The sequence below is a fragment of the Canis aureus genome, chromosome 8 (assembly GCF_053574225.1).
Source record: "Canis aureus isolate CA01 chromosome 8, VMU_Caureus_v.1.0, whole genome shotgun sequence".
Lineage (NCBI taxonomy): Eukaryota > Metazoa > Chordata > Mammalia > Carnivora > Canidae > Canis > Canis aureus.
This window is the reverse complement of record NC_135618.1, coordinates 38,434,108-38,450,266: the sequence shown is the minus strand read 5'-3', so window position 1 is coordinate 38,450,266 and position 16,159 is coordinate 38,434,108. Positions and strand designations below refer to the sequence as shown.

The window sequence follows — 16,159 nt, the reverse complement described above, 5'->3', positions numbered from 1 at the left end:
AATTCAGGGAGGGATTTCTGGGAGGAGAACACAGCTCCGCCTGGGGAGGGAGCAGGGTGAGGGAGGTTGATCAGCGGGGGGTACAGTGCAAGTACACATGAGGGTGGAGACCCTATTCCTGCCAGCCCACAGGTCAGGAGGAGAACACCTGGTGGAGTCGCAGGAGGGGCTCAGGCAAGGAAGCAGCCAGGCAGATGCACAGCTGGTGCCCATCTCATGGCATGAGGGGCAGGGTGGGACCAGACAGCAGGGGACAGCGATGATCTAGAACAATAGCAAGGGGGACCAGGTGGTGAGGAGAGACCAGAACAGCTCTGAGGTACAACCAGCAAGACTCTGATGATAGATGTCCACAAAGGTTCAAAGGGACATACATTCAGGTGACAGTGTCAGGTAACAACTGTGAGCATTCGGAGCTTGAGCAGCCCTGTCCCCAATGGCTCCCACACAGGCTGGTGGCAGTGAGAAAGACTTCTTTAGGGCAGGAGTCAGCACACTATGGCTCACAGGCCAACGCAGCCCAGGACCTGTTTCTGAAGGAAGGGTTTGTGGAACACACCAATGCACACCTGCTTACCCTTCGTCTACAAATGAGCTAAGATAGCAGAGCGCAACAAGTTCTACAGACTGCAAACCCCAAAGCCAAGATATTTGCCATCTGATCCTTCAAAGAAAGAGACAGCTCGAATCATGCTCTCTGGGCCTTTCTCAGGCCAGAGGAGGAAGCCCAGGTCCTGGCGTGCTGACCCGCTGGGGAGCCAGGGAGGAGGCAGACAGGTCAGCCTAGGTGGTGCTGGCATACACGTGCCTGAGGGTCACCAAAGAGGCCAAGAGTGCGCCCACAGGTGGGGCTGAGGCAGAAACACAGGAGATCATCAAGGGCAGGCACGAACAGCACATGACAAAGGTTCAAAGCGAGTGACAGGCTTCAGCCATCAGAGTTGTTCTCTATCACAACTTACATTATTTTACCAGGAGTGTCAGAAACAAGAGAAGTTAGTAGAAGCAAATGTCTGGAATGACCAAGCTATGAGTGAAGTTGTAGAAAAGAAGAGTTAACATAAAGAAAGATGATCAATGACTGAGTGGCAGGTGTGACATGTGGCAATACCTCCTCTGAGGACAGAGGCTGGTTGGGTAGGCTGCTCCGGGCGGGAGGGTGCTGACCCAGACATGTGAACTGAACACGGATCACTCAAGCCTGACTTCAAACCCAGACAAGAGCTCTGAAAAGCTAGAAAGCTAGCCCTCTACCCCAGCCCACCACACACAGGCCATGCTCAACTCTCACCCCAAGGAGCCCCAGCTTGGGAGAGAAAGGTGGGCACCAGAGGGGCCCTATTCTGGCTGGCCAGGACCTATGGTCTGCTTCTCCTCGTCGACTGTGGGGCCCTCCCCTCCCAGGGTGGGACACGGGCCCAGAGTGAGCCAGGGACCTAGAAGCACAGGCACCCAAGGCCATTAGAAATAAGTGCGGCTTTCTCACAATTCAGTTTAAGCGATGGATCCCAGGCATTCCACCAGCCAAAGGACCATGAGGCAGGGAAATCCCTGGCCATGTGGCTGGGAGAGCACAATGCCAGAGGGTGTGTCTTGTGGGTTTGCTGGAAACCAGCTCCTGACCAGCAGCCAACCACACCTGCCACCTTCCCGGAAGCCAAGTCTGAGCACACTCACCATTATCAAAGTCAATGTACTTGGTGATCTTGTGCCACGTGCGGTAATAGAAGTGCCGGACCTGCTCCTTGTTCTTCACCATGCTCGCGGGCTTGCCTTTCTTCTTGTACTTGAGTGCAATGTTGTTCTGAATGGCTTCAAAGTCTTTCCCATGCTGCAAAATTAAGTCCACATTTAAAGCACAAAGGTTACAACAAGGCAGTCTTCTGTATAACACAGATGCTTCCCGAGAAAGGAGAAGGGAAAGGGAGCCCACCGTGGTCAAGCCAATGTCCTTGACGGCTCTTGTGCATGAACTTCAGCCTCACCTCCCTAGAACCTTGGTTTCAACTCAAGTAACGGATAAAGCAACAGCAGAATCTGAGGAATAAATCTATTGTAGCATGGAAGACCAACGAGGCAAGGACTCAGGAGCAGGAGGACACAGTGCTCATCACGCAGATGAAAGGGGCTTAATGCCCACAGTTGCCTAGAGACCACAAATCAAGACAGCTCCATGAAGACAATCATGGCAACACACAACACAAACCACAAAGAGCTAAGAGTATGCTATACCTGGCCTCCTAAAGCAATACATCAACTGTTCAGAGATGCCCTCACTGCTTCCATCAGAGAAAATGTATCCTATATTCAAATAGGGAGAGCAAATATAAACAGTAAGAGAACCACACAGACTATGCTCTGAATACATTCATGGGCCACCTATTCCTTCAACACATCCACGTAGGAGCTGAGTTTTTGTGAGATTTTCAGAATGGAATCGGTGTTCCAAAGAACAAAGTCACCACCAGGATTGTTCAGGAGCTGCTGACATTCCATCAAAGCCAAGACAGATGTCCAGGGAAGGGCCCAGAGGTGACAGCACCCCGACACCACGAGCACCCCCAGCACCCATATCTTGGTTTTTAAATCCCATTCCCAAAAGGAAGCGGGGTCCCTGGAAGAGATGAGAGCAGGGAAAGTACCAGTGAGTCTGGAATATCTTGCTATGCCAGAAAGTAGGCAAGTGAAATGCTTGCAGCATGAGAAGAGCATGTGGGAAGGATACAGGAGCCAACCAGAGGAGGCTCCCAGTGGCCAAATCTGCAGCCATCTGGGCAAGAAAATGGACAATGATATGAATAGATTGTGACACAGAACAACCTATATACCCGAGTCCATACAGATAAAAACAAACCACTGAATTCCTACCTAAATAAGGGAGAAGGGAGAGCTGTTTCTTGCACAAGATCTCTAATTAATAAGTACAGAAACCCCCCCCCCAAAAAAAAAATAAGTACAGAAAGAATGATGGAGTCAGAAAATCGCCAATGGGCAAATGGTATAGTAATATTATTTCAGGTAAGAAGTTGCATGATTACTAAAGTCAGTGTAAGAAAAAATGAGAAACAGAGTATTTACATAGTCTAAAAGTAAAAGAAAAAAAAGCAGATTATTAAGTACAAGACCTGGCAGGTGTCACCTGAAAGCAGTGATAGAGGTTCAGACCACCAGACAGAATGGAGCACAGCATGCGCTCTGTACAGGACATGCCCAGGACAGCCTGGCACTCCTGTGGTACTCTTGACAAAAATCCAAAATGTATATTTAATCATTAGTTAACCTCAGAGAAGCTCAAACTGAGGGGTATTTCACAACCTAACAGACCAGAAGTCTTCAAAAGTATCAAGGTCGGGGCCCCTGGGTGGCTCAGTCAGTTAAGGGTCTGCCTTCAGCTCACATCACGATCCCCTAGCATGGAGCTCCAGGGAGCCTGCTTCTCCCTTGACCCCTAGTAATGCATGCTCTCTCAGTCTTTCTGCCTTGCTCACAGTTTCTCTTTCAGATAAATAAAATCTTGGGGGGAAAAAAACGTGTCAAGATCTCATATGAAAAAATGCTCAACATCTCTCGGCATCAGGGAAATACAAATCAAAACCACAATGGGATACCTCCTCACAGCAGTCAGAATGGCTAAAATGAACACAAAAAATAAAAAAATAAAAAATAAACAAAAAAAATAAAATGAACAAGTCATGAAATAACAGATGCTGGTGAGGGAGGTGGAGAAAGGAGAGCCCTCTTTTTTTTTTTTTTTTAAAGATTTTATTTACTTATTCGTGAGAGACACAGAGAGAGAGGCAGAGACACAGGCAGAGGGAGAAGCAGGCTCCCTGCAGGGAACTCGATGTGGGACTCGATCCCAGGACCCCAGGATCAAGCCTGGAGCCAAAAGCAGACGCTTAACCACTGAGCCACTGAGGTGCCCCAAAGGGAAGCCCTCTTATACTGCTAGTGGGAATGCAAGCTTGTGCAGCTACTCAAAAAACAGTATGGAAGTTCCTCAAACAGTAAAAAACAGAGCTACCCTACAACCCAGCAATGGTACTACTATATTTACCCACATGATAGAAACGGAATGATCCAAAGGGGCACCTGTACCCCAATGTTTATAGCAACAATGTCCACAAGAGCCAAACTATGGAAAGAAGCCAGATGTCCATCAACTGATGAATGGATAAAAAAGATGCAATATATATATTCCATACTAAGAAATGTTACTCAGCCATCAAAAAATGAAATCTTGCTATTTTCAACAACATGGATGGAGCTGGAGAGTATTATGTTAAGCAAAATGAGTCAGTCAGAAAAAGACAACTATCATATGGTTTCACTCCTATATGGAGTTTAAGAAACAAAATAGATGAACATAGGAGATGGGAAAAAAATAAGATAAAAACAGAGAGAGAGGCAAACCATAAGAAACTCTTAACTCCAGGAAAGAAACAGGGTTGCTGGATGGGAGGTGAGTGAGGTGATGGGCATTAAAGACAGCACATGGTGTAATGATCACTAGGTGTTTATGCAACTGATGAATCACTAACTTCTACTTCTGAAACTAATAGTATATTTTACTTAAACTGAATTTAAGTAAAATATTTTTAAGTTGTCAAGTTCTTAGGAGACAGAAGAAAGGAGGTGGAGATTGAGGGCCTGTCCCCAGGTAGAGGGCTCAGGAGTCATGTCCACTGAATCCAGAATGGACATCAGCGGGAACACCACCTAAACCTGAGTAAGGCCCACAGGTCAATAAATGCTACGGTATCCACACCCAATCTCCTCATTGAGCTGGTCACACAGGTTATGTAAACATCGGTAGAGGGCATAGGGAATTCTCTATACTCTTTCTGCAACTTTTTCCAAGTTTGAAACTTTTAAAAAAATTATTTATCTATTTATTCATGAAGAACACCGAGAGAGAAGCAGAGACAGGCAGAGAGAGAAGCAGGCTCCTCCTTGCAGGGAGACAGACCAGGGACTCAATCCCAGGACTTGGGATCATGACCTGAGCCAAAGGCAGACACTCAACCACTGAGTCACCCAGGTGTCCCTGAAACAGTTTTAAAATGAAAACTTAAAGTATAAAAAAAAAAAAGGAAAGAATTAAAATTTTCAGTATTAGAAAAATAAAAGATAAATAAAAAGATGTCTTAAATGCCTTCCTCTGGGTGTCCCCTCCCCCACAGACTCTCCCTCAGGCCTAGATCAGAGTCCTGGCGGAGCAAGCGTAGACAGCCTCTCCATCCCTCAGGTCCTCTCTGCAGCAGGGCACGAAACCCACACAGGTGCACACACTCGCTAGGCTGGGACCAGAATCTGGGTTTTGTGATTCTCAAACTATGCTGCCTTCTGAATTCTTGTGGCGTTAGTTGGCGTAGGCTTCCTGACAGCCCAACCTTTTCTGTTCCTACTACATTTCCCTAATCAGATTGTCAGCCCTTAAGGGGGACTTCTCTGCCTCCTAGCACTCCTGTAGTGCTCTGATGCAGACAAGCCATTAGCAATTATCCACCTGGTGAGAAGCACGCATGTAGGGCTGTGAGGCAGGAACCACAGACATAAGAAGAAAAACGGAATCAGCAATGGGCTTAGTGAGGAACCGCCATTGAAACAGAGTAGGGAGATGTTGAGGATGGTGTCAGTGCAGGTGCTTGGCCCGCTGGCCTCCCCACCAGCTCCCTGTCATGGGGGCCATGACCCACACCCCAGCCACAGTAGTCTGGAATAGGCCTGGCCCACCTGAGGCCTTCCTAGAGCTGTCCCACCTGGAGTGGGGAGTGTGGTGGCACTCTTTTTTTTTTTTTAAGATTTTTTATTTGTTTATTCATAGACACAGAGAGAGGCAGAGACACAGATGGAGGGAGAAGCAGGCTCCATGCAAGGAGCCCGACGTGGGACTCAATCCCGGGTCTCCAGGATCACACCCCAGGCCGCAGGCAGCGCCAAACCGCTGCGCCACCGGGGCTGCCCTGGGGTGGCACTCTTGTCGCAGAGAAGGGTCTGCAGCAGGAGGCAGTAAGCACTGCAGTGTCACCCTCCACAAACGGGGTGACAGAGGCTCCATGACATCGTTGCAGGCCCTGCATCCCATTGGGCTTGACATAGTCCCTCCGCCTTGTCTGTAGGTCAGGACAGCTGTTCCATCCCTTGTGCCTCTCTGCACTCTGAGCTGGGTGTCTGTCACCTGAAGCACAGTCGAGTCAGATGTGGGTACCAAAAAGGAAGGGATGGGCAGCATATATGCGGCGGCAGAGCAGAGCTTACCAGCCCTGCATCCAGACGCCACCAGCAGCCTGTGGCAGCTCAGAGACACACAAGAGTGTCAGCTGTAGGGCCCAAGCCCGTGTCCTCGCAGGGGCACATGTCCACACATGACACGTGGGCGACAGCACTAACTGTGGAACGCAGTAAGTGACCACAAGGGTCCGTTATTGTTAATTAAGGATCAGGAAACCTCAAACACCTACCTGGCTAAAAATGTCAAACAAGAAGCTGGCTCAGTGGGCAGGAAATGAACTAATTTACCTGAAGAAAGGTAAGGCAGGTCACTGATGTGGAATCCTTCCCCCACTTTTAATCAACAAGCACACCTCCGGCCTGCATTCTGCACCCAGAGCCCCACAGAGCCCCACTCTCTCCAGGAAGGAAGGGCTGCACCAAGCAGCAGAGCTGTCAGGGGAGCATCAGCCGCACAGTGTGAACACAGTCGTGGGGCCCCCAGTGCTCTATGCCTGATGGCAACTTCGAGAGGCAGTGTGGGGCCGTAACTATACAAAACAGCCGCCCTGCTCTACTTTCAAACTGTCTGAAGGAAGAAAGGGAACACATCTGAACTTGTTTGCAGGACTCTGCACCTACTGGGAAAGCTTTGGATACACGCTTCACTGCCTCCCTGCAAGCCTGAGTCCAGGGGCACTGCCAGAAGGGCCTCCTGCAATCGGGACGGCAGAACCAAAGCATGGGGCCCCCAAAGGAACAAGGAAGCCTCAGGAATATTCTGACAGCAGCACTGAATTCTAACCCCTCACCTTTTCTCACCTCTCCCTGGATATTTCAGAGCATCAATTCCAAACCCCATTTCAGCTCTGAGCCCTGATAGCCAGGCTTGGCAAGAATCTTCCATAACTCCAATTCCTTCGCAATACGGCCCGCTGGTGAGTAACCTACTCCTCACACTATGCCCCCATCAAGTGGTCTAAAACACAGAATCCTCACGAAGATGCCTGCTGAACCTGGAAGGAACCACGACAGACAACAATACGAGGATGGTGAAAGAGAGCAAGGCCTGCCTCGAGGGTAAACGCATAGATGTTGCAGGCCACGCGCTAGCTGTTGCAAGGGCTTGATTCTATCTTTGTTGTGAGAAGCAGCCAGGAAGTGAATGGGTGTGGCTACATCCCAATAAAGCTTTATTTATAAAAACAGGCGAGCATGCAAGCCACAGTTTTCACTTGAAGTAGAATATTTACAGGCACTAAAAAAGTAATAAGCGAAAGAACCATAACGTACCATGAAAATGCATTTGATATTAATAAAAAAAAAAACAAAACATGATCACTATAGGTAGGAATATTTGAAAAACCAAAACAGGGAAGTGAAAACAGCTGGCAGGGAGCACAGCTGTTTCTTTGGGCAGTGGGATCAGGGAGCAGCTTCTCTCTATTTTTAGGACTTCCCATTCTGTCCCACGTCCACTGCAACTGCTCTCAGGGTTAAGCTGCTGGTTCTGACTGATGTGGCAAGTGTCCCCTTGTCCCTCATCAGGGACCTCTCAGCTGCAAGGGGAAGGCCCACAGACAGGGCTCCACTCCTCAGTGAAGAACGTATTTGAGGGGTGCCTGGGTGGCTCAATCAGTTGAGCATCTGACATGTGGTTTTGGCCCAGGTCAGGATCTCAGGGTCATGGGCGTGAGCCCTGCACTGGGCTCCAAGCTAAATGGGGAGTTTGCTTGAGATTCTCTCTCCCCCTCTCTCTGCCCCTTCCCCCCAACTTGCAGAAGTTCTCTCTTCTCAAATAAGTAAATAAAATTTTTGTAAAAAACAAAGACTGTATCTGAGACAACCAGTAGACTCTTGCAGAAAAACAAAGACACCTCCTAATAACCACTTAGTTATCAAGTATCAGCTTTTAAAGTCACAATGAGGGGATAAAAGGCCAAGGTCAGAGCGCAAGTGCCAGGCCTTGGGGACCCATGCCTGCCACCTAGGAGGAGTTGCCCAAGGCAGTGCCGACCTAATAGGTCTTGCAGCCATGAGGTCGGCCAGGCAGAGGCCAACTGAAAGAGAAGCATGGACAATGTGGAGAGAGGCTGGGAGTCTCAGCCACATGTCCCAGACCCAGGGCTCACCTCATACAGCCCCTCGAAGAAAGTATTCTTATCCTCTGTGCTCCACGACTCCCACTGCCGCCGGGCCTTCTTGCCTTCTTCCTTCTCGCCGTTGGAAGACCCCAAGTTACGGGAAGATGAGCGAGAGCCCCCTGCAGGGGCAGCAGGGGCAGCTCCAGACCCATTTCCGGACGATGATCCGCCACCGTCGGCTCCTTGGAGAGAAAGAACCGTACAGTGACCTGTTTTAGAAGGCTGCGGAGCTAGGGACAGCCCCATTGCACAAGCCCTTCTCCCCACCCCACCCCAACCCCTCCCGCCAAGGGTGCCACTGTAGGATGGCTCCTGGGACATGCTGCCGCAGGCCTGCTGGGGCTATTCAGCAATGACCTCACCGTGATTTGACTTCATAATTCTTTCCAATCTTTTTATAGTGAGAAAAAGAAGAATGAGCATTTCTGCAGACCCACTGAGAGAGCATGATGACCATCAGAGGCAGACAGCCTTTTGCCCCCATGACCTAAAAACCCACGTTTATCACAACTTCTTTCTCAAATGTGTTTGGGGTGAAATAACTTGTCTTTTCAAATCAACAAATTGAAATTCAAACTCAAGAAAACATTTGAGTGTGTGTGAAGCGCCACCTCCTCGTAGATATAACCCAAACTTCTGAATATGAATCATTTGGTGTCTTTCAAGAACCTTTAAAAGGTCTTAGAAGAAGTCCTTTTTGCTTGATCAATTTCCACCAACAAAATCTGATGTTGTGAGAGTCAACTGATGACCTTGTAGGTGCTCTGGAAGCATCAGTTTCTACTCTCACGATGGGTCCTTGGAGACCAGACTGAAAGGGGAGGGCAGGAGGAAGTATGATGAGGCTCCACTGCCCTCCAAATCTGACAGCCTCATCAACGGGAGGCAAAGGTCACAGATAAAACCTTTTATGACCTAACCCAATTGTCCCACCCATCTGGTTCCTTCCTCAGAGGAAAGGGAAGCCCCAGCACAACGCTGGCAAAGACAGGAATTCCAGCCTGTGTAACTTCAGGACCATCAATGCTGAGCAATCATCAAACTCTGAACAGTTGGGGGGAGGGTTGGGTTGGTAAAAATAAGATCATAAATGTAAAAACACTTTGAAAAGCAAAGAAACAAATGCAGATTATCATTAAAAAGCTTTCCTAGTAAGATAATCATGAGTTTGAGGTTTCGAGGGAAGCCCTCTTCCTGGGCAATCAGGGAGGGCCTCTCTGTGTGGATACGCTTCCCTCACCCCCTCACCCCCGTGACAAGGGTCGGCCTCAGAGCAGGGGCAGAAGGCAGGGAGTTCACAGAAAACCAGAGGGAGTGAAACATTGTTAAGTCCATTAATCCATGTATTTACTCACAGACACCATCCCTGGAAAGAAAGGCATGGGGCAGAGGTGGCTTGAGGGACAGGAGGCGGCAGGGTCACGGTGCACTGACACACCTATTGTCCCTCCACAGAGTGTGCCATGGATCTGTGTTATTACGCCAAAATAAAGAGCATTTTGTAATCAGTCGGCTATCGGAGAACAAAGTGTGTTGTCATACATGCAGAAAAATCACGCAGCTACATAAAATGGGGGAGATTCTCTCTTGTGGATAAGCGCACCAATTCAGTGACTTCAGAAGGCAACGTGACAGGGTCCCGAAAATCGCTGTTTATGACCGCCGTGCTGTCCAATTCCGCTGCTGCTACCCACGTGAGGAGATGTAAATGCAGATAGATGTCAATAAAACAAAAAACCCAGTTCCTCGTTCACACAAGCCATATTTCTAGTGGCAATGTCCACATGTGGCTAGTGGCTCTTAAGCTGGCCAGCACACTTTCCACCACTGCACACGGTGCCAGCCTCTGACAGCTTGCTACTCTGGGTCCTCAGTGTGACCCCGTCAAGCTCAGGGTTTCAAAGCCCAGCCTGCCCCTATTCCAGCTGCGCCCTCCCCAGCCCGCAGCCACAGGAGAACTGTCCTCCAGGCAGCAAACTGCTGCCAGTGGGTTAAGGGTGTACTCGATACAGATCTGACTTGATCCATTCCTCACCAAACCAAACCCAGCCCAAGACATGACCTACTTAGTGAACCCAACACTTCAAGATGTCTCCAGCGGGGAGCGACTTTCAAGCACATTTGCAGGGATCATGGCTTCATTAACTCTCCTTTTTGGTCAGGCAACTTGCTAACCAGCCCGACAATCCCAGCTCAGGTTTACGTCTCTGCCAGCCCACACCGGTACTGGACATAATTGAAAGCAACAGAGTATGCTCGTGAAGAACCTGGAACACAGAGGTCTGGCCAGCTCTCGTGAGATTTCACTGGCCCACAGCACTGCTGAGACCCAAGACAAGGAGGATAATCGAGGAAGGAAAACACAATGGAAGCATTTCTGAGCTGGATGGAACCTCAGGGATAGAGCGCAGGATAAAGTCAACACTCGAACATTCAAAACGTCCAAAAGAGAAGGCCAATCACCCCCAAATAACCATTTCTAACATTTGGTGACCATCATTCTAGACACCGAATGCTTTCAAAAAGTAAAGTAAAATCACAAAACTTCAGAGTAGAAAGAGAACAGGCAATCTCTGGTCCATCCCCCAAATTTCAGATGACGATGGCTCAGGCCTTTGCCTCGGGCTCACCCAAGCACTCCGGTTCCAGCAGAAACAAACAAGAAGCAGGACCAGAGGTCCTGTGGGGGGATCGGCCCCTGGCGGAGCCTCCCACCTGCACAGCAGCGCTGCGATGAAAACTGTGATGCGTGCAGGACAAGAGAGAAGCAGTCGAGGGCAGAAGCAGAATGGCCGGAGGTGGAAAGACAAGACCACTGTGAACAAGAAAGGGTGGGTACAGGGGCCTTCTCCGGGGGGAGCAGGGGCGGTTGCAAGAAGCCCAGGAAAAAAAAAGTAAAGGTCCACCATCAAGCCTCCATCTGCTACAACATTTCTGAGGCCACATAGGTGAACAACGGTCTGCATGATGAGAAGCTGGTATCTGAGGAACCTGGAGGGAAACGACATACAGAAAGAGGGTGCCCACAGCGAGGCCTCTGAAAGCAGGGACGGCATCTGGCTGTCCTGCGCCCAAGCCTGCCACCAGGCCTCACACTGCAGATGCTCCACGAGAGTTTGGAAACGGACAGAGAGCAGGTCACGGGCCCCTCTCCTACCCTTGAGACCCAGCGCCTCCAGCAGAGCTGACTTCTCTGTCACAGGCCCCCAGCTGCCAGGGGCCACCCCGCTTCTCCTGTCCCCATTTCTGTGTCCAGGCCAGCTCCACGCCACCCCAGTAAGACAACTTTACCAGCCTCCTCCTTGGTCTCCAAACTACCAACCCCGGCCACGGCCTGCTCTCCAGGGCTTGCATTTGGGGGGTGCACATGTGTGGCTGGGGTCTGCCTTCCAAGGCTGTGCGGCTGCTCACTCCAAGTTGGACAAGCCAGACTGCCTGCCTCCTCTACACCCCCTCCCGTCATACATCTCTGCATGAGCCTGGAACAGCACCACCCATGCTCCCCATAGCACCCAAAGAGGAGGAGATAATCCTCATCTTCCACCAGGGGACACCGAGGCCCAGAGGGAGCACCCTGCCTGGCACGCCACATTGCTGCTTAGACGAGGAAGGGAGCGGGGACTTCTACAGCACCTTGAAGCCACGTGCAAACGCTTCACTCCCTTTTGTACTCATGGTGCGTAGCTACCGTCCACATTTCAGAGGTGGGCCAAGGTCACCGGACAGCCAGAACCAAGTCTGGGCATCTGCCTCCCGAGCCACACAGCACCGTGGTGACTGCTGTTGGCATCACGGCTGCTTCTGTATCTTCATTATGCTCTGAGCTACAGAATCCAGGGATGCAAGGTGGGAGGGAACTGGACCTCGACACCCCCTGCTCAGTCTGATAAGGGGACTGACCGGTTCAGTGACGTTCCCAAAGCCGCACAGCTAATGAATGGCAGGAGTTAAGACACGGGAGGACGTCCACCTCTAAAAACGAACCCGTGCGACTTAACTCAGGTCAGAGACAGAAAATGTGCCGACCTGTCCCACCGAGCAACAACTCACTGGCCCAGAGCTTTCTTTCAGAGTCTGAGAAAGTGCCTTGGCAGGGTCGGAACGTTAGCGGAGAGGGCACAGACCAGCACTACGAGCTGCTCAGTGACGTCCCCGGAGGGGAGAACACGGGAGGCTCCCCTTGCTTCATTCACTCTGCCCCTTGTCGGCTGCAAAGACGCCCCCGCATGAGCCAAGGGCAGGCGGTCGGTGGCGCAGGCCACCTCCCGGGGCCAGGTCTGCAGTACGAGGCCGAGGGTGGCACACCAGCTCTACTCCCTGGCCACCTCAGGGCACAACGTGCCGCGACCGAGGAGGAGGCGCTAAGCCAAGGTCTCCGGGGGCCACTCCTATGCCCCTCGTAGTGCACGTCACCCGTGTCAGGCCCCCAGACTTGCATCAGAGCCCAGACATGACTGAGGGAGCACCCTCTCCACGAAGGCTGCAGATGGGAAGATGAGGACTGAGGCCGCTCCCCCTCACGGCGGCGTCGCCTTGGCAGGCTGCCCTGGTGCCTCCGCCCCACACTGTGGCCTCCACCCATTTCGGCCTGACCTGGTGTCTGCAGAGGAGCGCGGCCCCGCGGCCCCGGTAGCCCCTGCAGCCCCGGGCAGGGCGCCCGCCTCTGACACCTGTTCTGTGAGCGAAAGGGGATGCAGGACCTCAAGGTCGGGTGACCCCAGGCACTGCCGCAGCGCCTCATGTCCTCCATGCTCTCAGGGCTGGGCTCCCCCATGTTTGAGACGCTCTCAAACGTCTGAGAGCATCACTAAAACCTCGTTGTTTCTCTGAAAACATCTGGATTCTTCATCAAAGAAGGTGAAGACTTGGTCGGTCATTCTCAATGCCCCTTGCCAATGCGACTTCCTCCTCTGGCATTTCTCATGCTGGCCGCCAGGCCGCTTCCAGGCTCCACCGCCTACCGCGAAGCTCGTGCTCGCATTTATGTCACTGTCCGAAATCCTGCCTCTACCAGCCTCATACCTTCGTATGATCCAAAACAAGACACCGCACACAACGTGAAATGAAAATCCTACAGTATCCTTGGTGGGCAAAGGACGATTCCACAGGTAACCACAACAGAAATGTTAGTTTTGACGTTAAAAGCCAACAAGGTCTTTGGAAAGTACCTCAGCCTTAAAACCAACATTCAAACGTTACCTCATCTACTCATCTGCGCTGTCTGTCCTTGTCTCCGACGTGAAGCAGAGGGATCCATGCGACTCTGAACTTAGTAATTTACCAAAAGCCCCTGGGTTTCAGGTGTTTCCCTCTCTAGCCTGCACACTTCCAGCAGGGATCGTCTTTGAAGTGGCCAGGGACACAGGTCTCCTGACCTACCGTGCACAGGGTGTCCCTGTCACGCGATAGGATGTGTGTTACTGTGTGTTCCACCTTCTGCGGCACCACACAGGGTGACGGGTGCACGCCTTGCCTTCCTCCTCTTCTCCCAACAAGGTCAGAGGGCTTTCAGCAAAGCCCGATGCCCCTGCCCAGGTGGCCACAGTGGGCTCCACACCGTTGTCGCTGCACCTGATTTTATTAAACATTACTTACTGAGTCACGTCGGGCTAAGAATCAGAGCACTATGGCACCCGTGGTCTGTGACAATCTGATTGTCCCTCTCCGTCCTCAGAATATGAGGGACAGGGAGTTTGTGTCATGCACGGCCATACTTCAACCAGTCCTGGGGCCTGGACCAAATGCCCAAGAAGTGACAACACAAGTGACTGCAGAGCAGACAAGCAAACTGTGCCTGCATGACATGCGGGCACGCCCCTGGGTGGAGGGGGCACTCTGACCACTCCCTGCCCAGGGTTCCCCCAGAGGCAGGGCCACGCAGAGCCCACAGACACACAGCTACCCTGTTTTCAGGCAACCGACCTTAAAGAATGCTCTCTCAAAACACAGGATCCAAGCCCCGTCTGCACAGTTGACCTGTTCACCCCTAAATGTTAAGGTCAGGGCAGCTTTAAGCACTATCTCACTGAACCCATTTTGGACGTAAGGAACATAAGTTTGGGCACCTCAAGGCCTTTCCGTGTGGCTGAACCAGCCCCAAAGCAGCTCTACAGGGAGAAACCGGGCCTCCTGACGGCTGGTTCACCCCTCTCTCCAGTATGGTACTCGTCTCCCAAAGGTTGACCACACTGGGGTGACTCATATGCTGTCTTTTAAAAGCACCTAGAAACTACAAGCAGCCCGTACTTAAGGTAAAATACAGGTAAGTTCTCTTTGGTGATCTGCTGATTTCTAAGCACAAGCACAGTGAAACCTGGTGACATTGCACAACTGTGGAGATGGCCAGCTTGTCGGCAGTCGGGTGGAATGAAGGTTCTTGGGAGGAGGCAATGGGGTCGGGTGGGGAGCTGAAGGGCAGCAGAGAAACCAAGAGTCTACCCTGAGCTTACCTGTCCCAATAGGACAGGCAGCAGTTCAGGGGCATTCCTGAGACCTCTCTCTCTCTACCTCCCGACAGGTGACACCCGACCGACCCAGTCTACCTGTCCAGACTCTGTAGCTCCCTAACCTCAAAGCTATCCACATTTTCAATAACAGGAGCACTTGGGAGCCTTTTAACCACATATGGCAGGGCTAGGCTGTGTTATTTATTGTGGTGAGCCAGGCACTGGCATTACCCTCATTTAGAGAGAGAGAAATTGAGGCTCCAAGAAAGAGATCAGTTTGCCCAGCATCACCCAGATCGCATACTGGCCAGAGGGGTAAGGGCCTCGGGGACTGTGTCCTGGACCAGGTTCTTACAGATCCATGAATTCTGAGTCTCACTCTCAAAGGCACCCTCGAGTCACTCTGGGCATCACAGTGGGGCAGGAAGAATCTGTGCGATGGCATCAAGCACATCTACTGGTTTCTGGCCTGCAGCTTACCTTCTGTTTAAGTCGAACACATTATTAGAGGAACAAACCTCAGCTTCTGCGACCATTTAAAATGAGAGTAACAGAGATGTAAGACGTGTGACACACAGATGCTAGGTCTCAGCTCCCTGCCCCTTAAAATTCAAAAAGAACCTAATTTGGAATTGTATTACAAAAGAATTGTTAATCATTGAAGCTGACAAAAGAATGTCTTCTTAGAAAGAAAACTTAGTGGTGTGGACAGAATCACAGGGCAGACTTCCTTTTCCCCACAAGTTTTCCTCCAGACTCACTGCAAGTTTCTGATGCCTGTCTGTTCAGACTCAAACTGGCAAGAGCAGTTAAGTGATCAAAGATCCACCAACGACTGGGCCGGGAGGATTCCTCAAGCATAATGGAAATTATACTGTTTTCAACTGAAAAACTAACAAATGCCAAGACTGTTTCCTCACTGATCCGCACTCAGGACCTCAGGTGGAGATTTTCAGAGTCTGTAAGACAAACGGTCCTCTAAGAAATGTCCGCAGAGGTTACCAGGCGTGCTGTCAGAATCAGATCGTTGCTGGCTGCTAACGGAGATAATAAGCAAGCAGAGGTTATGGAGGCATGAGGACGGGGTGTCCTGGGTACAGTGACAGGTACAGACAAGATCAGGTCCCACCAGGCAACTCCAGGTGCAATGATTTCTGTGAAGCAAAGCAGACATGCTTCTTATTCCTAAAAGCCACCATTATGGTTCAGCTTTATTATTAACTTAAAGAAATATTTGCTTCCTAAAACAAAAATATATAAAAGTCACAAGAAGCACCAATTCTAACCAATTTCCATCTTCCTGGCGGAAAGTCAGTTGCTGCTCCAAGCCACACACTGGGACAAGAACCAAGGACA

The 16,159-nt window shown here is 50.7% G+C and overlaps 1 protein-coding gene across 4 annotated transcripts in view; it reads right to left on the bottom strand.

Moving 5' to 3' along the window:
• The window catches only part of CRAMP1 (cramped chromatin regulator 1), a 54,908-nt gene that overhangs the window by 34,779 nt on the left and 3,970 nt on the right, over positions 1-16,159 (bottom strand). For 3 of the 4 annotated variants that reach the window (XM_077906095.1, XM_077906092.1, XM_077906094.1), the window contains 2 exons: positions 8,346-8,539; positions 1,678-1,831 (listed from right to left, as the gene is read on the bottom strand). In XM_077906095.1, the coding sequence (XP_077762221.1) occupies positions 1,678-1,831; positions 8,346-8,539 (348 nt within the window). Of the gene's footprint in view, positions 1-1,677; positions 1,832-8,345; positions 8,540-15,805; positions 15,993-16,159 lie in introns of those variants that run through there. The other variant, XM_077906096.1, reaches the window with a different exon arrangement.